A 23,778-nucleotide genomic window follows, 5' to 3' on the forward strand; every position below is an offset into this window, starting at 1 on the left:
CAGAGGGAGTGCATTCCAGACCAGAGGCAGGGTGTGGGCAAGAGACCAGCGGCGGGATAGACAAGCTCAAGGTACATTAAATAGGCTGGCATTAGAGGAGTGAAATCAATGGGTTCTAGTAGGAAATTGGAGAGGTGAGTTTGAGGGGGACAAAGTAATTCATTCAATTGTATTTATTGAGCTCTTAATGTGTGCAAAGCATTATACTAATGTGTACTTTAAAGTCTTTAGTAAGGTGTTTCTGCTTGTTGCGGAGGTGGATGAGCAAACAATGGAGGGTCCTAAGGATTGGGGAAAGATGGACTGAAACGTTTTGCAGAAAAATGATCTGGGCAGCAGAGTGAAGTATGGACTGAAGTAGGGAGAGAGGATGAACAGCAAGGAGGCTGATGCAGTAGTCAAGGTGGGATAGTATAGTGCTTAGATTAATGTGGTAACAGTTTGGATGGAGAGGTAAGAATGGATTTTAGGATTGTGAAGGTTGAATCAACAGATTTGGTGAGAGATTGAATGTGTGGCTGAATGAGAGATGTCAAGAATAATGCCTATGTTACGGGCTATGAGACCGAGAGGATAGTGATGCTTTCTATAGTCGTGGGAGGATAGGTTTGGGTAGGAAGATGAGGAGGTCTGTTAATTTTGAGGTGTCAGAAGAGCATCCAAGTAATGATATATTGAAGGCAGAAGGAAATATGAGACTGTAGAAAAGGGGAAAGATCGGGGCTGGAGATGTAAATTTGGGAATCATCCAGATAGAAATGGTAGTTGAATTTGTCGAAGTAAATGAGTTCTCCAAGGAAGTGGGTGTAGCTGGAGAATAGAAGGGGACACAGAACTGAACTTTAAGGGACTTCCACTGTTACAGGGTGGGAGGCAGAGGAGGACTCTGCAAAAGAGATTGAGCTACCAGAGAAATAGGAGGAGAACCAAGAGAGGACAATGTCACTGAAGCCAAGGTTAGGGTGGCTTAGTGGAAAGAGCCTGGGCTTGGGAGTCAGAGGTCATGGGTTCTAATCCCAGCTCTGCCAGTTGTTAGCTGTGTGATTTTGGGCAAGTCACTTACCTTCTCTGGACCTCAGTTACCTCATCTATAAAATGGGGATTAAGACTGTGAGTCCCATGTGGGACAACTTGATAGCCTTGTATCTACCCCAATGCTTAGAACAGTGCTTGGCACATAGTAAGTGCTTAACAGATACCATTATTATTATTATTATTTTAATGTTTCCAAGAGAAGGGAGTGGTCAACAGCATCGAAGGCAGCTGAGAGTTGAGGAGGATTTGGATGGAATAGAGGTTGTTGGAATTGGCAATAAGGAGGCCACTGATCACTCTCGAGAGGGCAGTTACTGTGTAGTGAAGGGGGTGAAAGCCAGATTGGAGAGAGTCCAGGAGAGAATTAGAGGAGAGGAGGTGGAGACCGCAGGTGTAGACAGTTCGCTCGAGGAGTTTGGAGAGAAACGATAGGAAGATGTCGTGGGATCAAGGCAAGGTTCTCCTGGACCCTATTTCCAGGAGAATAGTTGCTCATATCTAGTATTTTTACACCTATGTGGTTGTTGTATTAATAATAGGACATTTTACTGATGAGTCAGTTGAGACACTGAGAAGTGAAGTGACTTGCCCAAGGTCACCCAGCAAGTAAGCTGGGACTTGAAGTTTTGGTAGCCCATGTTTTCATTATGAATGCAAAATGTGACCGACCCCTGTGCAGTCCTGTCCCTGGGACTCCAGGCATTATGCCGAGGCTGTCCCCAGTGTGAGATCCCCAGAACAGGGATTAGGGACTTCAGATATAAAAGGAGAGTTCAGTCCTGACTGGTTTAGCTCTTGGCCAACCTGACCAAACCCTTTTAGCATAGTAAAAGTAGTTTCCATTGATAAAATTCCACCATTACTTGGGTCAATCAGTCAGTGGTACTTACTCAGCGCATACTATGTACTGGTACTGTTTTAAGGGTCATCTTTGGACATAGAAGGACCCTTGTGTATGTATATGTGTAAAAATATACACGCACATATATTTAAGAAGACCCATAATTAAAATATAACTTCATTTTAATAGGGACGAGTTCAACCTGAAGTTGACACTACTCAGCAATCAGTGGCAGGGAGTCATTCGCCGGGCCCAACAGAGGAGGGGAATCATTGACAGCCAGATCCGCCAGTGGCAGCGCTATAGGGAAATGGCAGAGAAACTTCGTAAATGGTTGGTGGAAGTCTCTTACCAACCAGTGACCGGACTGGGAAGTGTTCCTATCCCACTGCAGCAAGCCAGAACCCTGCTCGATGAAATACAGGTATGTGTAAAACATTTATTTTATCCTGCCCCTCTTTCCTCTCCCCGTTCACCCTTCGCCCATTTCTCCTACCATATTTCTGTAATTCTGCTGAAGGAAAAGGAAGCAGCATGGTGTAGTAGAAAGATCGCAAGCCTGGGAGTCAGAGGACCTAAGTTCTCTGCCCTACCCCGCCACTTCTCTATTCTGTTACCATGGGCGAAGTCACTTAACTTTCCTGTGCCTCAGTTTCCTCATCTGTAAAATAGGAATGAGATACCTGTTCTCCCTCCCGCTAAGACTTTGAGCCCCATGTGGAAGAGTCTTTGACTGACCTTGTTATCTTAGATATGCTCCAACATTTAGAATGATTCTTAGCTCATAGGGCTTAACAAATACCACAAATACCAATGGGATGTGTCTTCAAAATGAACCCACAGGTGACAGTGTTAAAAATGAAGAAAAGTGTTTCTTTGACAGTGTAAGGCTCAGTTTCAGTGGCAATAACTGAATTAAAACACAGCCTGTTGCCCAGATCACCTTCCATATCAAGGTTCAGAACTGTTCATTCTGTCAATCAGTGGTATTTATTGATTACTTACTGTGTTCAATCCCTGTACTAGATGCTTGGGAGAGTATAATAGAGTTGGAAGATATGATCCCTGCCCACGAGGAGCTTACAGTTTACAGGAAAACTGATCATTACATAACTTGAAATTGCAGAATGTGGAAATGCAAAGAGCATAAGGCCAAAATGAAAAGTGTGGGCAGAGCTTACTTTTTACCCCTTCAAATGCAACTAAAAGGGCTGTAGTCTATATTAATCTTGGGAAGATAGTATGTTGACTTGATCTTTCAGTTATTTAATTTATTTATTTTATGTTATCTGTTAAGCACTTACTATGTGCCAGGCATTGTACTAAGCACTGAGGTATATACAAGCTACACAGGTTGGACACAGCCCCTGTCCTGCATAGGGCTCACAGTCTCAATACCCATTTTACTGATGAGTCAGTTGAGACACTGGGAAGTGAAGTGACTTGCCCAAGTTCACCCAGCAAGTAAGCGGCAGAGTCGGCAGAGTGGCATTGTTGAACTCAGGTCTTTCTGAATCCCCTGCCCGTGATCTATCCACTAGACCACACGGCTTCTTTACAGTTGAAGTCCTTTTCACCGAATAAAGGAAAGGCTAAGGGCTTGAAGAACTGTTTGTCTTTTCAGCTCAAAGAAAAAGTTCTTTTACGGCAACAAGGGAGCTACATTCTAACTGTGGAAGCTGGAAAGCAGCTGCTGCTGTCTGCCGACAGTGGGGCGGAGGCAGCCCTCCAGGCGGAGCTGACTGAAATCCAGGATAGGTGGAAGTCAGCCAGTACTCGCCTGGACCAACAGAAGAAAAAGCTTTCCTTTCTCCTCAAAGTGAGTGCCTCCATTCTGTGGCATGAAGCCACTAGGGAGGTGTCTGTGGATCATAATTATTTTGGGGACTTTGGGAACTGATGAATTGCTTCATCACGTTTTTATATTGAATTTATGAATGTATTCAGTGCAGCTCTCAGCGGGATGCTTATGGTGGCTTTGCCCTATAATCAATCAGTGGTATTTATTGAGTGCTTACTATGTGCAGAGCACTCTACTAAGCATTTGAGAGAATACAGTACAACAGATTTAGCAGACACATTTCCTACCTACAGTGCCCTATGATATGCAAGTCATTTGCCTACCGTACTGGAACATTATTTCCCTTTAAGAGGGCCATTTCACCCCTGGACATTCACATTTGAGTTTCTATAGCCAAGAATAATGAATGCTTCACGTGTATTCAAATAATATTTAATTAGGAAAGTTAATTTTGGCTTATGGGAGAAATGTCGTAGACTGTGCAGCCAGTCAAAGAGACTAAGAGAACCAGTAAAGTGATTGTGTTTGTGGTTTGCCAAGAGGAGAAATTAGAGCTGCAGAAGCACTAGTTTAGAAAGGTGATGGGTTAATCATCTCCCAACAGTGGGAAAGAGGTTTGGATTGCATTTTCAAATGGCCATTTACAAAATTATACACAATAGAAGTACACTTTTGGAAGTGGGAAGCATAGCATGGCAGTAAGCTCAGAAATTTCCAACAGGAATGATGGCTTGGAGGTTTCCCACATTCCCTCTTCATAGTATTCTAAGGTCACACAACCAAGTACCACGACAGATCGGCATTCTGACTGAAAATTACCGTGATGAAGCGTCATTTTACTTCCTCCTGACTTGTGATGAAAATATTAGGCCCATTTGACTGCTTCTCAAAGAGAAACTAAAATTTGGAAATCTGACAGTTATTTACCATAAATATCAGGCAATCAATGTATTGAATGATTATGATATAAAGTGCTTGTGAGAGTACAGTAAAATAGAACTGGTAGACATGTTCCCTGCACATAAGAAGCTTACATTCTAGAGGGGGGAAAGGACAATAATATAAATAGATTATGGAGATGTGCACAAGAGCTGTGGTGGTGGGATAAATATCAAGTGCTGAAAGGATTCAGATTAAGTGCATAGGTGATGCAGAATGGAATGGTTGAAGGGGAAAATGTTGCAAAAATCACAGAGGGTGATTTTGGGTACCACCTTCACCAAATAACATCCATAATTTGAATATTCTATATTTTGTTTAAGGATCATAGGGGAACATTGTCATGCAGGTTTCTTTTCCCCTGTTGCATTACATTGTTTGAACGTTACTTGTTTTTGGCGGGAGGTGGTGGAGGGGGTTGCTTCATTCCTCAAACATTCCAAGTAGAGACTCATGCTGCTTCTTCCATATAGGACTGGGAAAAATGTGAAAAAGGAATAGCCGATTCCCTGGAAAAACTAAGAGCTTTCAAGAAAAGGCTTTCCCAGCCATTACCAGATCATCATGATGAGCTGCATATCGAGCAAATGCGCTGCAAGGTAAAATGATTGTGGTGAACTTTTCATCTTCAGAGTTTAGAGGGGAAAAATGAGGGATTTTAGAAAGTGCATCCCTGATCTTGAAAATGGATGCCGAGGAGAAGAATTGACTGTCACACTGTTCACCCAAGCACTTTTTCCTGCCACTACTAGAGACAGTAATGGGTTGAAAAAAACAACACTGGCATCATATTTCTCAGATTCTCATATGATGTATGGCATGTTTAATAGTGAAGCATTAAAAGTATAATCGAACCAGACTTATCAATAATCTATTTTTAATGGAATTTTTGTTTTTTTTTCTTTTAATGGTATGTAAGTGTGTGTTATATGCCAGGCACCCTACTAAGTGTTGGGGTAGATACAAGCTAATCAGGTTGGACACAGCTCCATAGGGTTTACAGTCTTAATCCCCATTTTACAAATGAGATAACTGATACACAGAGAGAAGCTAAGTGACTTTCAAGGTCCAAAAGGCAGACAAGTGATAGGGCCGGGGTTAGAACCCGTGTCTTCTGATTCCCAGGCCCGTGCTGTATCCACTAGACAATGCAGCTTCTAATATTTTTCTCATATCAATTAGGGACCCAGCCTTAACCAAAGTGAGTCTGCTGCCTCTTTTATTCTTTGTTTGAGCCTTGCTTTAGAGCCTTTTTGGAGACTTGCCAGTATGACTTTAGAAAAGTCATATTTATTTCTATTTAGAAAACACATTCTCTCCCCTTCCACCTAACCACCTTCAATTAAGGCCATAGGAATAGTGAGGAAAGCGAGTCGAAGCAGTTCTTTCCTCCACTTTTAGCTTCAGAGAGTAGCTGTCCATAACAAAACTCCTCCTCTAAACTGTAAACTCACTGTGAACAGAGAACGTGTCTAGCCACTGTTGTATTGTACTCTCTCAGTGCTTAGCAGAGTGCTCAGCACACAGTGAGCACTCAGTAAATACCATAGATTAATATGCTTTTCTGAGATTCCTAAAAGAACAGTCTTAAGAGGAGCAGAGTAATAATAATAATAATGATGGCGTTTATTAAGCGCTTACTATGTGCAAAGCACTGTACTAAGCACTGGGGAGGAGAAGCAGCGTGGCTAGGAGAAGCAGCATGGCTCAGTGGAAAGAGCACGGGCTTTGGAGTCAGAGGTCATGGGTTCGAATCCCGGCTCCGCCACACATCTGCTGTGTGACCTTGGGCAAGCCACTTAACTTCTCTGAGCCTCAGTTACCTCATCTGTAAAATGGGGATTAAGACTGTGAGCCCCACATGGGACAACCTGATCACCTTGTATCCCCCAGCGCTTAGAACAGTGCTTTGCACATAGTAAGCGCTTAACAAATGCCATCATTACTATTATTATTATTACAAGGTGATCAGGTTGTCCCATGGTGGGGGCTCACAGTCTTAATCCCCATTTTACAGATGCGGTAACTGAGGCCCAGAGAAGTGAAGTGACTTGCCCAAAGTCACGCAGCTGACAATTAGTCGAGCCAGGAGTTGCAGTGTCTGCCCCTCCAACAGAACTGCCATGGATGTACGGCTGCCAGAAGCAGCATGGCCTAGTTCATAGAGCATGGGCTTGGAAGTCAGAAGGACATGGGTTCTAATCCCAGCTCCACCACTTATCTGCTGTATGGCCTTGGGCAAATCACTTCACTTCTTTGTGCCTCAGTTACTTCATCTGTAAAATGGGGATTAAGACTGTGAGCCCCATGTGGGACTGGGATTGTGTGCATCCTGATTTGCTTGTATCCACCCTGCACTTAGAACAATGCCAGGCACATCATAAGCCCTTAACAAATGCCACTGTTGTTGTTGTTATTAATACTATTATTATTTTTATTATTATTATTGTCATCAGAGAAGCAGTGTAGCTCAGTGGAAAGAGCCTGGGCTTTGGAGTCAGAGGTCATGGGTTCAAATCCCAGCTCCACCAATTGTCAGCTGTGTGACTTTGGGCAAGTCACTTAACTTCTCTGGGCCTCAGTTACCTCATCTGTAAAATGGGGATTAAGACTGTGAGCCCTCTGGAGGACAACCTTATCACCTTGTAACCTCCCAGCACTTAGAACAGTGCTTTGCACATAGTAAGCGCTTAATAAATGACATCTTTATTATTATTAAGCATCTTTTGTGCAGTTTCGGAGCATCCCTGGATAGTGTGTAACTTTGAGGAGCTTTTTTATGCTGAGCATTGCAACCCAGCATTACCCATGGCAGGAGAGAGGAAATCAACTGTTATTTTCTCTCTCTGTCTCTCTCTCATTGTTAATTATGGTAGTTGTTAAGTGCTTACTAGGTGCCAAGTACTGTACTAAGCACTGGGGTGGGTACAAGGTAATCAGGTTGGACAAAGTCTCTGTCCCACACGGACCATACAGTCTTAAGAGGAAGGAGAACACTTATTCGATCCCAATTTTACAGATGAGGAAACTGAGTCACAGAGAATTTAAGTGACTGTATGAGGTCACACAGCAGGCAAGTGGCAGATTCTGGGATTATAACCCGAATCTCTGGATTCCTAGGCCCACACTTTTTCCACTAGGTCACATGGCTTCCCTATTGTCCATATACGCAGTGGTGAAGACTATGCATTCTTTGTTTTCTCTGTTGCCACTCTTTATGCCATTATCTACCCTATTCACAGCGAGATGGCTGCCACAAGTGTTCTAATCTCTTCAACTCTGTAGTCTCATTAGCTACTGATCCAATCGAATAGCTTCAGAACCTGAGAACACTAGGTAATGATATGATTGACATTACTGGTCCCCATATGATTGGATTATCTGGTCCTTAGGTGCCTGTTGGAGCTGTTAATCCCCGCTCTTCCATTTGGCTTCTTTGTGACTTTGGGCAAGTCACTTTTCGGAACCTCAGTTTCCTCATCTGAAAAATAGAGATTCAGTACATGTTCTCTCTCCTACTTAGACTGTGAGCCCCATGTGGGACAGGGACTGTCCTGTGCTTAGTGCAATACCAGATCCATAGGGAGCACTTAACAAATACCACAGGTATTATAGAATCATAAATCTTGATTGAAAGAGCATTTGTCCCAGCCCTCTGTCTCCAGGTAGATGAAAGAGTAAATATTCAAGAGAGATGGTGCCCTTCATTACCTTAAAAACCAAAGGTGGTTAAATCCCCTAAAACTTTCCATGATATGCATCCAATATTCACTGTCCACACCCTTCATGATAGTGTAAATCTCTAAATTTGTTTCCTTTCAGCCTTCATCTTTCTCTACCATGAACGCTTAGTCTTCTCTACTCAGGAAGCAGCCCTAGCCTGCTATCTCCAGCCCCATTATGTCCAGTGTTTTTGGGGTTGGCAGACCATGGTTTTATACATTGGCAAAATAATGCCTTTTTTCAGTTATCTTCCTGATCATCCCCAGCATTTGGTTGACATTTTGACTACCTCCGCATATTGGACCATTGATTTGTGAGAAAAGTTAATAGTAACACCAGGAAATTAGTTTTTCTCTGTACACATAGAGATTTCACTCTGCACTCCCTCTTCCAGGTAATTTATAAATGTTAAATAAAACTAGCCCTAATACCAGTCCCTTGGGAATTCTACTGTTTATACTTCTCTTCCTAGAAAAGTAGTCATTTATCCCTCCTTTTGATACATTTCTTTTGGCTAGTTTTCTGTCCTTGACAGAAAGTTCCATCAGGACTGCTCTTGCAGTGTCCCTGAAGCTGGACTACTATCTCCATTTTCTAGTTGTTTGGTGAGTTTTTCTATTTCTTTAAGGTTAAATTATTGGTTTCAAGTTTAGGCTTACAATGTTCAATTTTCCAAACAGCTAGCAAGTTTACATGAGGACCTTGCTTTTTCCCCCCCCACTCAGCTCTCTGCTTGAGCCACTTCTGCTTCAGGAACACTGGCAGCTGTTCTTAATTTAATAATGGCTAGCATCCATTCACAGGTGCAAAGCCCTGCCCTTAAGGAGGTGAGAATTACTCCCACCTCCTACTCTCTAGAGATGTAGTTTAGGCTCTCTTTTCCTTTGTTTCTCCCCCTCCTCCTCTTTTTTCTCCTTGCTCTCCATCTTCTCCCTTCCTTTTTCTGCTGCAGACACTGACCAGATAACTGACTCCTTCTTGTTTGGACTCTGCAGAAAGAACAGCACTGCTGCCTTGGATGAGGGAATCTCAGGAATAAGAGAAAACTGAGAGTAGGTAGTGGAGGAATAGGCAGATAATGGAAATCTGTTAATAATAACTGATTTTTGTTCAGCTCTTAGTATGTGCCAAGCACTGTCCTAAGCACTGGGTTAGATCAATCAGTCAGTGGTATTTAGTGAGTGGTTAATATGTGCAGAGCACTGTGCTAAGTGCTTGGGAGAGTAGATTACAAAGTATTAGCAGATAGGTTCCCTGTCCATAAGGAGTTTAGGAGGGAGAACAGGTATTGAATCCCCATTTTGCAAATGAGAGAACTGAGGCACAGAGAAGCAGTGTGGCTTATTGGATAGAGTATGGGCCTTTGAGTCAGAAGGACCTGGGATATAATCCAGCCACCACCAGTTGTCTGCTGTGTGACCTTCACTTCTCGGTGCCTCAGTTACCTCATCTGTAAAATGGGGATTAAGACTGTGGGACAGGGACTGTGTCCAACCCGATTACCTTGTATCTACTCCAATGCTTAGTACAGTTCCTGGCACATAGTAGACATTTATCCAGTGCCATAATTATTATTAGGTGACTTGCCCAAGGTCACACAGCAGAGGGGCAGAGCCAGGATTAGAACCCAGGTCGTCTGACTTCCAGGGATGTGCTTTTTCCACTAGGCCACAGTGCTTAACTGAGATGAGTCTTGGATGAGGGCTGAGGGCTCAGACGGAGTGGGCAGAGGCAGGAAAACCCACAGCTAGTTAAAGGAAAACCTATTTATCCTTGAGAAAGAAAGCATGGGTGTTCATGGAATAATGGTGCTGGTTTGTGCAAATGCAGGAGTTGGAAAATGCCGTTGGAGGTTGGACTGATGACTTGACACATCTAGCCCTTCTGAAAGACACTTTATCCACATACATCAGTCCTGATGATATTTCCATCCTCAATGAACGCATCGAACTGTTGCACAGGCAGTGGGAAGAGCTGTGTCATCAGGTAAGGTTGATCCTGATCTTACTTTTTCTCATGAAAATTAATTGCTTCAATTGAGTGCTTACTGTGGGCAGAGCACTGTACTAAGCACTTGGGAGAATACAATACAAAAATAAACAGTCACATTTCCTGCCCACAATGAATGTACAATCTAGAGCTGGGGAGACAGACCTCAACACAAATGAATAAAATTACAGATATATACATAAGTGCTGTCGGGGAGAGGGGGGAAGAGCAAAGGGAGTAAGTCAGGACAACGCAGAAAGGAGCGGGGTATGAGGAAAAGTGGGGCTTAGTCTGGAAAGGCCTCTTGTGAAAGAGATGTGCTTCAATAAGGCTTTGAGGGGGGGAGAATAATTGTCTATGAAAATGTAAGGTGAGAAATGATGGCAGAAAATAATGTCCCGCCTTCGACCACCGGCCCACGTCCTTCCCCTGGCCTGGAATGCCCTCCCTCCACACATCTGCCAAACTAGCTCTTTTCCTCCCTTCAAAGCCCTACTGAGAGCTCACCTCCTCCAGGAGGCCTTCCCAGACTGAGCCCCCTTTTTCCTCTCCTCCTCTCCATCCCCCCATCCTACCTCTTTCCCCTCCCCATAGCACTTGTATATATTTGTACAGATTTATTACTCTATTTTACTTGTACATATTTGCTATTCTATTCATTTTGTTAATGATGTGCATATAGCTTTAACTCTATTTGTTGTGATGATTTTGACACCTGTCTACATGTTTTGTTTTGTTGTCTGTCTCCCCCTTCTAGACTGTGAGCCCGCTGTTGGGTAGGGACCGTCTCTATATGTTGCAGACTTGCTTTTCCCACGTGCTTAGTACAGTGCTCTGCACACAGTAAGTGCTCAGCGTGGCTCAGTGGAAAGAGCACGGGCTTGGGAGTCAGAGGTCATGGGTTCAAATCCTTGCTCCGCCAATTGTCAGCTGTGTAACTTTGGGCAAGTCACTTCACTTCTCTGGGCCTCAGTTACCTCATCTGTAAAATGGGGAATAAGACTGTGAGCCCCACGTGGGACAACCTGATTACCTTGTATCTCCCCTCAGTGCTTAGAACAGTGCTTTGCACATAGTAAGCACTTAACAAATACCATTATTATTACTATTATTAAATACGATTGAATGAAGGAATGAATGAATATATCCTATGTTCACTGGACACTGAACTCATAGTACTCACTCTACCCCAATCTTGATGATCATGCTGTCGACCTCTTTCCCATGCCCTCCCTCTGTCCTGGACCTCCCTCTCCCTCCATATACACCAGACCACCACTCTTCCCACTTTCAAAGCATTATTGAGGTCATATCTCCTCCAAGACGCGTTCTCAAAATTAAGCCCTCATTTCCCTGGCTTCCTCTCACTTCTGCATCATCTATGCACTTGGCTATTTGGGTACTTGATAGTTGCACTCCCAACCTCTCAGCACTTATCTTTGAATTATATATCGTCAATTTATGTTTGTCTGTCTCCCAAGCTTGCTGTGGGCAGGGAACATATCAACTCTGTTGTATTGTACTCTCCGAAGTGCTCTGCAAATAGTGCGTACTCAATGCCATTGATCGATTGTCATATTAATGGCTTCAGATTAATGAGGTGGTTCCAGGGCAGGATAAATTCTCTGAAATCTTTCAACCAAACACATAATAATAATGATGGCATTTGTTAAGCGCTTACTATGTGCAAAGCACTGTTCTAAGCGCTGGGGTGGATATAAGGTGATCACATTGTCCCACGTGGGGCTCACAGTCTTAATTCTCATTTTACAGATGAGGTAACTGAGGCAAAGAGAAGTTAAGTGACTTGTCCAAGGTCACACAGCAGACCTGTGGGGGAGCCAGGATTAGAACCCATGGCCTCTGACTCCCAAGCCCATGCTCTTTCCAAGAGTGGATATAAACCTAGATTATTCATTCATTCAATCATATTTATTGAGTGCTTACTGTATGCAGAGCACTGTACTAAATGCTTGGGAGAGAACAATACAACAATAAAGAGACACATTTCCTGCCCACAGTGATCTTACAGTCTAGAGATGGGGAGATATATATTAAATAAATTATAGGTATGTACATAAGTGCTGTAGTGCTAGGGCAGGGGAAGAACAAAAAGAGTAAGTTGGGGTGATGCAGAAGGAAGTGGGGAAGTCAGGCAAGGCCTCTTGGAGGAAATGTGCCTTCAATAAGGCTTTGAAGAGGGGGTAAGTGATTAATTGCCTGTCGGATTTGAAGAGGGAGGGCATTCCAGGCCAGAGGCAGGAAGTGGGCTAGAGGTCGGTGGCAAGATAGGCGAGATTGAGGTACAGTGAGAACGTTAGCAATAGAGTAGCAAAATGTGAGAGCTGGGTTGTAGTACAAGAGTAGTGAGATGAAGTAGGAGGGGGCAAGGTGATTGAGTGCTTTCAAGCCAATGGTGAGGAGTTTTTGTTTGCGGAAGGGGATGGGCAACCACTGGAATTTTTTGAGTAGTGGGGTGACATGTCCTGAACATTTATGTAGAAAATTTATCTGGGAAGCAGATTGAATTATGGGCTGGAGTGGGGAGAGATGAGGCTGGGAGGTCAGCAAGGAGGCTGATGCAATAATCCAGATGGGATACGATGAGTGATTATATTAACATGGTAGCAGTTTGGATGGAGATGAAAGGGCAGATTTAATTATGTTGTGAAGGTGGGACCGAAAGGATTTAGTGATGGATTGAATATGTGGGTTGAATAACAGAGAGGAGTCAAGGGTACCGTCAAGGTATGGGCTTGTGATACAGGAAGGATGGTGGTGCCATCTACAGTAATGGGAAAGTCAAGGGGAGGGCAGGGTTTGAGTGGGAAGATAAGGAGTTCAGTTTTGGACATGTTAAACCTGAGGTGACCGGAGGACATCCAAATAGAGGTGGCCTGAAGGAAGGCAAGAGGAATGTAAGACTGTGGAGAGGGAGAGATCAGGGTTGGAGATTCGTTCATTCATTCATTCATTCAATCGTATTTATTGAGCGCTTACTCTGTGCAGAGCACTGTACTAAGCGCTTGGGAAGTACAAGTTGGCAACATAAAGAGACGGTCCCTACCCAACAGCAGGCTCTCATTCTCGGGGGAGAGGGGGAAGATGGAGATGGAGATTTGGGTGTCATCTGCATAGAGGTGGTAGTTGAAGCCATGGAATGAGTTCTCCAAGGGATTGGGTGTAGAAGGGGACCCAGAACTGAACCTTGAAGGAACCTCACCTTTAGGAGGTGGGAGGCAGAGGAGGAGCCTGTAAAGGAGACTGAGAATGAATGGTAAGAGAGATGAGAGGAATCTGTGAAGCCGAGGTTGGGTAGCGTGTTGAGGAGAAGGGAGTGGTCCACAGTGTCGAAAGCAGCTGAGAGGTCGAGGAGGATTAGGATAGAGTAGGAGCCGTTGGACTTGGCAAGCAGGAGGTCATTGGTGAACATTGGTGAGGGCAGTTTCGGTGGAATGTAGGGGATGGAAGCCAGATTGGAGGGGGTTGAGGACAGAGTTGGCGTTAAGGAATTCGAGGCCTTCTCTTCTCCCCCTTTTCTTCTCCCCCTCCTCTCTCCCCTGCTCCCCTCTATATCTTGTTTCTTTTCTTACCTTCTGCCCTTCCCATTTTCCCCTGCTTCTGTTTTTCTCCATTTTCCCCTCCCTTTTTCTTCTCCCCCTCCTCTATTCTGTCCTTCCCCCCACTTTCCTCCTCCTGCCTTGAGGGTTGGTTTGTCCTGTGACTGCTCTTTGCAAGCTTTGGGGCAGGAGGAAACAGGGAGGAAGGGACCAGGGAACTCTGGTTTCTGGACAATTTCTACTTGCTCCCAAAGTCCCTCTCTCACTCTGAACCTGAGTTTGCACGCTTTGAGAAGCCCTGTGCCTGCTGGGCACTCAACATCGCCTAACTATGGCCTTATTTAGTGCCCATATTTGGTGCCACAACCCATGCTGTATTACCATCTTATAGAAAACGTTAGAAGAAAAGTTGAGAAAATCAATATTTTTCCCTGCTGTTTATAAAAAATAATTCTCAGCAGCTGTTTACCTTGCTGTCATTTTTAGTGTTAATTAATTTTAGTTTTTAGGATGAGAAGAGGTATTGTAAATAGTCTATTGGGAGGAGATAGCTTAAAGGAGAATATGCTCTGTGTCAGGCATTTTGAAATCAAGGTACCAATTTTTTGGAAACAGTTTAAGACGGCTGCTTCTGAGGCAGTTATGTAATGTACAATAGAGAAGGTGCTGGGTCTTAACCACAGTAGCTGTTACTTTCTGGATATAGGCTGTGATCGATCAAAGGTAGAGAAAAATCTAGGGTGTTGAGTATCTAGAATCTATGTTTGTAGACCAAAGCTAGAGTCATAGTTTTTTATTTTTTACATCTCTATGTTACACAACCCTTCAGCTAAATGAAATGGTTGTTTTAAGAACTGCCATTTTAGGTGGTGATTTGCATAACTAATATTTCAGCATGTAACTGAGTAGGAAGAATTGCAAGTTTTTTTTTCAGTAGTTCGTCTGTTTGGTGTTTCCGGTGAGCTGCTATCAATTTTAAAACCACAAAAGGAAATGCGTTTGTGTTCGTGCCTCGGTTTTTTAAAAAAGAAAGGTTTAGTCAGAAAAGAAGTGCCCATATGTTGAAGAGCAGGAGCTGTGTTTATGCTCCTATTTGAAATGGTTGGTGGAAAGTAAGGAGTGAATGAAACTGCAGATGATAACAAGGAGGATAAGATGTTGTAAGTGACATGTTGTTGCATTGTGGTGTTAATATATGTTAAATTCTCATTTTTCCAACCAGTCTGGTAAAATGCTTTGTTGTATTTCAACCATGTCTTGGTTTTTTTTTACCTGTTTGAAACCTGAAGATGTGTGTAATTCACAGCTTGGGATGTAAATGTTACTATAGTTGCTTGACCATATATATTGTATTTCATTTTTGAAACTCTTGATGTGTGACAGATGTTGGAAATTGAGGAGTACATTTCCTTTCGCAGAGCTACACTGTCAGCTTAAGCCTGCAATAGTCCAGTTTTACCGAGCAGTATTTCTTACCCTTAGAGAAATAGAAATGATTTTCTAGGATTTTACATCATTTTAATGTTCATCTGAGGGGCAGCTTGGAAAGTTTAAAGACCACATGATGTAATCAATCATATTAAAACCCACCTAGAAATTACTGATTTCTGTTGTAGCCTGGTGGGGTGAGGATCATGTCCTTCTCACAGTAATGTCCTGCTACTTCTACTGCTGAACTTTTTGCTGAGTTTACCATGATCCTTTCCTTGGGTGGCCATCTTCTCTCTCTGGAACTCTAAATCCTGACACCCCTGTGGGGCAGAGACAATTCCTGAAGCAACAGATTCATATTTTCCTTGCATTGCGTGCAGTGCTCTGCTCATTATTTGTACTTAATAAATGACATTACCACTAGATGAACAGCCTTGTTGTCACTTTGGGAATAAGCCGGTATCTTTGACTTTCATCTCCCTCTCGAGCTATAAAATTTGATGCGCTGGGAAGAGCCACCCATAATGAGAAAAGATGTTGATCCTGCCATCTTCAGATTAGCAGTTTACTGTTGTTATTCATCTATCTTATTTCAAATTATCCTAGGGGGAGCATTCAGGTCTATCAGGTTCACCATCTTATTTCTGGCGACATCCCTACTTCAAATGAATATTTCTGAGATTCAGAAGAGAATCAACCCTTTCTTTTCTCCTTCCCACCCTGTTCCCTGATCGAATCGCCCATTAACTAGCAAAGCCTCAACGTGGAAAGAAGACTGTTGAGCTGTATCAAGTCATCTTTCCAGGACTTAGGCAGAAAAGAAGCTCCAGTCAAATTTATTGAAACTGAAGAGGGAATATCAGTATTTTCTCAAGTAGAACATCTTTCTTTCTTGTAACTATGCTCTTCAAATGCTACCAGGTCTCCTTACGGCAGCAGCAAGTGAATGAGAGATTGAATGAGTGGGCAGTCTTCAGTGAGAGGAACAAGGAACTCTGTGAGTGGCTGACTCAAATGGAAAGTAAAGTTTCACAAAATGGAGACATCCTTATTGAAGAAATGATAGAGAAGCTCAAGAAGGTATGAGAACTAAATTTGCTTGAAATTCCTGGTTTGTTTAATGTAAGAGTAGCTTTGCATGTGCAATAAATACACTTAGGCCCACAACTACATTTTTATCAAAGGCGTGTGGTTGTTTTCAGTGCCTGGCTGCTTCTTTGCTTAATAATACACACTCTATCTGACAATCTCCAGAAAGTTTATGCTGGCCTTCGTAGTTAACTAGTATGAGAAGCAGTGTTGCCTAGTGAAAAGAGCTCGGGCTTGCAATTCAGAGAACCTGGGTTTTAGACCCAACTCTGTCTCAGTTAGCTCATCTGTAAAGTGGGGATTGGAACTGTGAGCCTCATGTGAGACAGGGACTGTGTCCAACCTGATTAGTTTGAATCTACCCCAGTGCTTAATACAGTGTCTGGCACATAGTAAATGCTTAACAAATGCCATAAAATAGCAGTATTAAGTTCTGTATTGCCAGTGCGGACCTTGGGTGGTCTGCAGGTATTCCCTGATGCCAACATGGCACACATCACATTGGTTTTCTTCCTGATATATCATCAGCCCATAGAGATAAGCTTATTCTTCAAAACAATTCACAATCTTTTGCATATCTTCTTGTCTATAGGCATTTTAGGAGCAATCCTGATGCTTGCCTCTAGGACTTTGGATGATGCATGTAACCTTTTGATCAGAAGTGTGTTCTTCTAAAGCATGTGACATGAATTCTAACACTAGTGTCTAGGTCTCTCACTGCATCCTCCAACGTGGTTGTATGGAATAAACTGAATAAGGTGTACATGTCCTAAACAAAACTCATCTTCTCCCCTGAAGCCCTGTCCTCCCTATGACTTTCTTGTCACTGTGGACAGCATTACCACCCTCCCTGTCTCACAAGTCTGTAAACTTGATGTTATCCTCGACTCATGTCTTTCATTCAACACAAATATTCAATCTATCACTAAATCCTGTCTGTTCAACCTTCAAAACATCACTAAAACCCACCCTTTCCTTGCCATTCAAACTGCTAACACATTAACATAAGCACTTATCCTGTCCTGCTGTGAATACTGCGTTAAACTCCTTGCTGACCTCCCTGCTTCCAGTCTTTCTACACTCCAGCCTATAAGTCACTCTACTGCATGGATCATTTTTGCACAAAAATGGTCTGTCCATGTTTTCCCACTCCTCAAGTACCTCCAGTGATGGCCCATCGACCTCTGCATCAAATGTGGAGTTAAAGCACTCAATCACCTTGTCCTCTCCTACCTTACCTCTGGCCTGGAATGCCTTCCCTCTTCATATCCAACAGATGCTCTTTCTTGCACTTGGATTTGCACCCTCTATTCCCCTCCCTCAGTCCCACAGCACATATGTACTTATCCATAATTTGTTTATTAATGTCTGTCTCTCCCTCTAGACTCTCAGATCATTGTGGGCAGAGAACATGTCTACCAGTCTGGTTATATTTTACTCTCCCAACCCCTTAGTACAGTCTCTACACATAGTAAACAATAAATATAATTGATTACAATGCATCCTTCTTCATGGGAGCAGCAGGTCCTTGTCTATTGGTTATAAAGTGCAGTAGTGGATTTCTGCTAACCAATTTCTTTCCTACCTTGTAGTAGTTGAAAGTTTAGATTGACATTCATCTGTATGTGATCAGGCATGAAGTTATTCCCGAGTGAAAATGATGTTACCCTGATTAGTTTTGTAATAGGGCTGAGCAGAATGCAGTCAGAATCTGTTTTGACCTGCATGATTTGTAATTTATCTCTCAGGATTACCAAGAGGAAATTGCAGTTGCCCAAGAGAATAAAATCCAACTCCAGCAAATGGGAGAACGACTTGCAAGAGCTAGCCATGAGAGCAAAGCATCAGAAATTGAATACAAACTTGGAAAGGTGAATGACAGATGGCAACATCTACTAGATCTGATTGCAGCCAGGTAAAAAATAATTATTTGTCAGATCACCCCCCCTCCCCCATAATAATAATACTAAAAATATAAATAATTGGGGTATTTGTTAAGTCCTTGTCTTGTCATAGAAATGCCATGGACATATCTCTCCCAGAACACCGCACCTCCATCTGCAGTCGGTCTGGTAGTTTATCCATAGACTTTTCTTGGTAAAAATATGGAAATGGTTTATCTTTGCCTCCTTCCCATAAACTTGAGTCTCTTTCCTCGACTCTCTCCTATGCTGCTGCTGCCCAGCACAGGTGAGTTTTGACTTTTAGCAGAATGTCTTCCACTTGCTAGCCATGGCCCAAGCTAGGAATGGAATGGCTATGCCTCTACTTGACTCTTCCTCCTGTAGTCGAGACTGGTAGAGTACTGAAAACTCTCCAGGTGTGACCCTGAGAGGGGTGTTAAGTCCTTACCATGTGCCAAGTACAAAGTGCTGTGGTAGATATAAGATGAGAAGCAGCATGGCTCAGTGGAAAGAGCACGGGCTTTGGAGTCAGAGGTCGTGGGTTCGAATCCCTGCTCTGCCAATTGTCAGCTGTGTGACTTTGGGCAAGTCACTTAACTTCTCTGTGCCTCAGTTCCTTCATCTGTACAATGGGGGTGAAAACTGTGAGCCCCCGTGGGACAACCTAATTGCCTTGTAACTTCCCCAGCACTTAGAACAGTGCTTTGCTTAATAAATGCCATTATTATTGTTATTATTGTTATGATCAAGTCCTTTATGGGACTCACAGTCTAAGTAGAAAGGAGAACAGGTATTGAATTCCCATTTTGTAGATTAGGGACCTGAGACACAGTGATTTTAAGTGACTTGCCCAAGGTCACATAGGCAAGTAAATGGTGGCAATGGGTCTATGCTGCTCCTCTCTCAGTATAGAGTTAACCTAAGCAGGAGATTTAAGCTTCTTGCTGCAAGTAAATGCAAAAAAACTATATCTTCATTTTTCATCCCCAAATCCTAATCCAGATTGTTTTCTTCTACAATCTAAATTTCATGAGATAAACTTTCTCCCCCCATTCTTAAATGTATGCAAGATTGCTGTGCAAGTCAGATGTATCAGGTGAGAGAACTTTGAATCAAATCCGGTGCCCCTGTTGGAGCTTCATTTACTTCTGAGCTGGGAAAGAAAGTATTGAAGAACTCACTAGTACTAAAGAGCCTTTTTCCTATGCTCTGAAGTGGAAATGAGAGGGGATTATATTTGGCAAATGCCACTCATTAGAAATGTGAAGAAACAAAGTGTATTACTGACAGTCACTCAGTACATTTTGAAAAACTAGCTGTGACTGCTGCAGTGTTTTTCATTTTAATAATAATAATAGCATTTATTAAGCGCTTACTGTGTGCAAAGCACTGTTCTAAGTGCTGGGGAGGTTACAAGGTGATCAGGTTGTCCCACGGGGGAATCACAGTCTTCTTCCCCATTTTACAGATGAGGGAACTGAGGCCCAGAGAAGTGAAGTGACTTGCCCAAAGTCACACAGCTGGCAATTGGCAGAGCCGGGATTTGAACCCATGACCTCTGACTCCAAAGCCCGTGCTCTTTCCACTGAGCCACGCTGCTTCTCTATTCTATTTTCTTCTCTATTTTCTCTGCTTCTCTATCTTCTCTATTTTATTTTTTAACTCCCCCCCTTTCTGTTAGCTATGAACTTTTGATTAATGCTTTGGGATAAGATGATGGGTAATTGTTCTTCCCAAAGGACAGTGTCAATAGGAGAGATGAAAGGCTGTAGGAATAGATTATAAGAGGACTGAGACAAAGCTTTGGTGTCTTTTGTAGTTTAAAGATGTGGCTAAGCAATTTGCATATGTATAGTATATAGCATAATGCATATATGCATACTTATGCATATGCTAAAGGATATTATTGGAATTTAGGCATGTATTGTTTCCAGTTAGATACTTTTCACAGTAACAGGAGAGTGGTAGTAGTGTTAATGCTTTTCTGATTCTCTTTGTTCTGTTAATGATCTGAGCTCCTCCACTCAGCCTTTAGAGAGATGAAATAGGACCAGAGAACATAGATAGTATTTCCAGGAAGTTCCAATAATGCCCAGTACCCCTGTGTGTTCAAAGATACTCAAAATGTCTTATTGTTATAAACTTTTCTTTTATTGTAAAACACTAATTGTGGGGGGGGGGGGGTGAATTTTTTTAATGGTATTTACAAAGCGTTTACTATGTGCCAGGCACTGCTCAAAATGCTGGCAGAGATACAAGATAATCAGGTTGAATACAGTCCATGTCCCACAAGGAGTTTACAGCTTTAATCCCTATTTTACAGTTGAGGGAACTGAAGCACAGGGAAATTAAGTGACTTGCCCAAAGTGTCACAGCAGAAAAGTAACATATCCAGATTAGAACCCAGTGAAGAGCAAAGTTATTTCGGGATTTCTTAGTCTAGTAATATATATAGGATAGAGAAGTCAGTCAGTCATATTTATTGAGTTCTTACTGTATGCAGAGCACTGTACTAAGTGCTTTGGAGAGTACACTATCATAACCAAACATTCCCTGCCCACAACAAGGTTCATAGAAACTCCCTCCTAACATAGGAAAATCAGCTGGAGTTAATGGTTTGTGGAGGAGACTTTATTGTAGTGGATGCTATTTGGAACCATTTTCTGTCACTTCATTAATTTATGGTGTAGTCAAATCCTGCTAAATATTGTAAGAGAATTGGAGACTGCAGCTGTGTGTATTTGCATTTCACTGCCATGTCAATTGGAACAAAAACTGACTCCTAAAAATTGGACTCTCTCCACTCATCCTTGGAGAAATAGAGGAATATGCATAGTTAATAAGCACCATTCCTAAGCAGAAACAAACTAGAATTCTGGATTAGAGAAATAGAACTAAAATACCCAGAGAATAGTATTTAAAGCCAGGCACTCTTTGGTTTTGAGGATAGGCATACTGTATGTCATGGAAGCTGAAAGAGTTAGATACTTCATTTTTAAAAACCTTTAGCAATTTCTCATTATTCATAAATGAAATTTCTTGCTACTCCCTTGAAAGCATTTTTTTTTGTAAGCATCCTATTTCCTCTAAATGCATATCACCATTTTCAAAAGCTTTCTCAATTTTTTTTAAAGAAAAGTTAGGCAACTTAATAATACCCTGAGGAAAAAAAAACATTTTTTTTCTGGTATGGCAAATAGGATATGTGTCCTCAGATGTACTAGTGCAAAGAGCCTAGGTGTGGAACACAGGAGACCCGGCTTCTAGTCCCAGCTCTTCCACTAGCTGACTGTGAGATAATAATGATAATAATGGCATTAAGTGCTTACAGTGTGCCAAACTGGAGTAGATACAAGATAATCAGGTTCCACATGATTATGGATTCTCTAAGTGGGAAGGAGAACAGAAATCCCATTTTGCAGATGAGGGAACTGAGGCACAAAGAAGTAAAGTGAGTTGCCCAAGGTCAAACATCAGGCAAGTGACAGCACTGGGATTAGAATCCAGGGAACTGAGGCACAAAGAAGTGAAGTGAGTTGCCCAAGGTCAAACATCAGGCAAGTGGCAGCACTGGGATTAGAATCCAGGTCCTCTGAATCTTAGGTTCGTGTTCTTTCCACACGGTCATGCTGTTCTTGGGAAAGTCACTTAACTTCTCTATCTCATTTCCATTTTTCTTAAGTGAGGATGTCTGTTCCATCTACCTAGTTAGATTGTAAACCTGTGTGGAACAGCAACTGTCTCTTTTCTGTATCCCAGTTTTTAGCAACCATTCATTGGCACAGAGTAAGCGTGTACTGAACACTGTTACTTATTAGGACTCCAAAGTTTTCATTAATAACACAACACTATATACACTGATATGCTCAAGGACGTAATTACACAACCAAAAGGTCAAGTCTGCATAGATGCATCGGGCTTCCAATTGATAAGAAAGGAATTTCACTAAAAAGAACTGCTGGAAAATCCTCCTTTCATTGGAATGAAAAGACACTTCAGTGTGGGCCATTAAAACGTGGGTTTTGGAACTTTTGTTTTTCCAAATTAGCCTTGTTTTTATATAGTAAGCACTCAATAAATATGATTGCTGGATGTCTCCTGATACGTTCCACAGTACTTTGAGCTTAATATATCTAAAACTGAACTCCTCATCCTCCCAAATCCACTCCATTTCTTATGGTACTCGTTAAGTGCTTTTTATGTATCAGGCACCGTACTAAGTGTTAGGGTAGATACAAGATAATCAAGTTGTGAGCCTGTTGTTGGGTAGGATGTCTGTTCCATCTACCTAGTTAGATTGTAAGCGACTGTCTCTTTTCTGTATCCCAGTTTTTAGCAACCATTCATTGGCACAGAGTAAGTGTGTACTAAACACTATTACTTATTAGGACTTCAAAGTTTTCATTAATAACACACTTTATACACTGATATGCTCAAGTGTTAGGGTAGATACTAAATAATCAAGTTGTGAGCCTGTTGTTGGGTAGGGACCGTCTCTTTATGTTGTCAACTTGTACTTTCGAAGTGCGAAGTACGGTGCTCTGCACTCAGTACGCTCAGTAAATACGATTGAATGAATGAAAGTTGGACACAGAAGATAAGTGACTTGCTCAAGGTCACATAGACCAGTGACTAAGTCAGGATTAGAACTCAGGCCCTCTGACTCCCAGGCCCATACTCTTTCCACTAGGTCATACGCCTTCTCCTCCCTAATTTTCCCATAGCATCTCACCACCATTCACTCTCTCACCAAATCCTGCAGACTTGGCATTGTCTGCTTGAACTCTCACATTCAGTCTGTTGCTAAACCCTGCTAGTATTTTCTCCCTGATATATCCCTTTCTGTCTATTAAAGTGACTGTACCGTCTCCTAAGCTCTCATCATATCCTGGCTTAACTGCCATTATCAGCCTTCTCACTGGTCTCCGTGACTCCAGCATCTCCCCTCTCCATTCCTTAGTTCACTGTGCTTCCAGGATCACTGATCTAAAATATCATTCCGCACATAGAACTCTACTCTTCAAAAACCTTCCATGGCCCCCCCATCCTCTGTTCATCAAGGTGAAACTTCTGAGCACTGGCTTTAAGGAACTCCATGAACTCTCTCTCCTTATTATCTTCTCTCAAGCTAACCTTCTCACTGAATCTCATCTTCAATTCTCCAACCTATAGTTCACATCCTTCACCCTGCCTGAAATTATTTGTTCACTTTCACACCTGCCAGGCCTCAGCTTTCCCCATCAAAGCCCTGTAGTCTAATGGAAAAAGCCTAGGATTCAGAGGGCCTGAGTTTAATCCCAGTTCTGCCTCTTGTCTGTTGTGTGACCTTGGGTAAGTCACTCAACTCCATTGTTCCTCAGTTGCCTCATCTGTAAACTGGGGATTAAGACTGTGAACCCCAAGTGTGATATGGAACCAGATTAATTTGTACCTACCCCAGAGCTTAGTATAGTACCTGGCACATAG

General features: G+C 42.4%; 1 protein-coding gene and 1 non-coding gene across 6 annotated transcripts in view; one reads left to right on the plus strand and one right to left on the minus strand.

Moving 5' to 3' along the window:
- Window positions 1-23,778, plus strand: part of SYNE1 (spectrin repeat containing nuclear envelope protein 1) — a 503,300-nt gene that overhangs the window by 418,546 nt on the left and 60,976 nt on the right. For all 5 annotated transcript variants that reach the window (XM_038770126.1, XM_038770112.1, XM_038770118.1 and 2 more), the window contains 6 exons: window positions 2,066-2,300; window positions 3,501-3,695; window positions 5,090-5,215; window positions 10,170-10,325; window positions 16,241-16,399; window positions 18,157-18,323. In XM_038770126.1, the coding sequence (XP_038626054.1) occupies window positions 2,066-2,300; window positions 3,501-3,695; window positions 5,090-5,215; window positions 10,170-10,325; window positions 16,241-16,399; window positions 18,157-18,323 (1,038 nt within the window). The remainder of the gene's footprint in view (window positions 1-2,065; window positions 2,301-3,500; window positions 3,696-5,089; window positions 5,216-10,169; window positions 10,326-16,240; window positions 16,400-18,156; window positions 18,324-23,778) is intronic.
- Window positions 18,609-18,746, minus strand: LOC119925011. The gene has a single exon (XR_005449683.1). It is a non-coding gene; the product is annotated as a small nucleolar RNA SNORA7 (small nucleolar RNA).

This window comes from Tachyglossus aculeatus, chromosome 2 (genome assembly GCF_015852505.1).
Source record: "Tachyglossus aculeatus isolate mTacAcu1 chromosome 2, mTacAcu1.pri, whole genome shotgun sequence".
Lineage (NCBI taxonomy): Eukaryota > Metazoa > Chordata > Mammalia > Monotremata > Tachyglossidae > Tachyglossus > Tachyglossus aculeatus.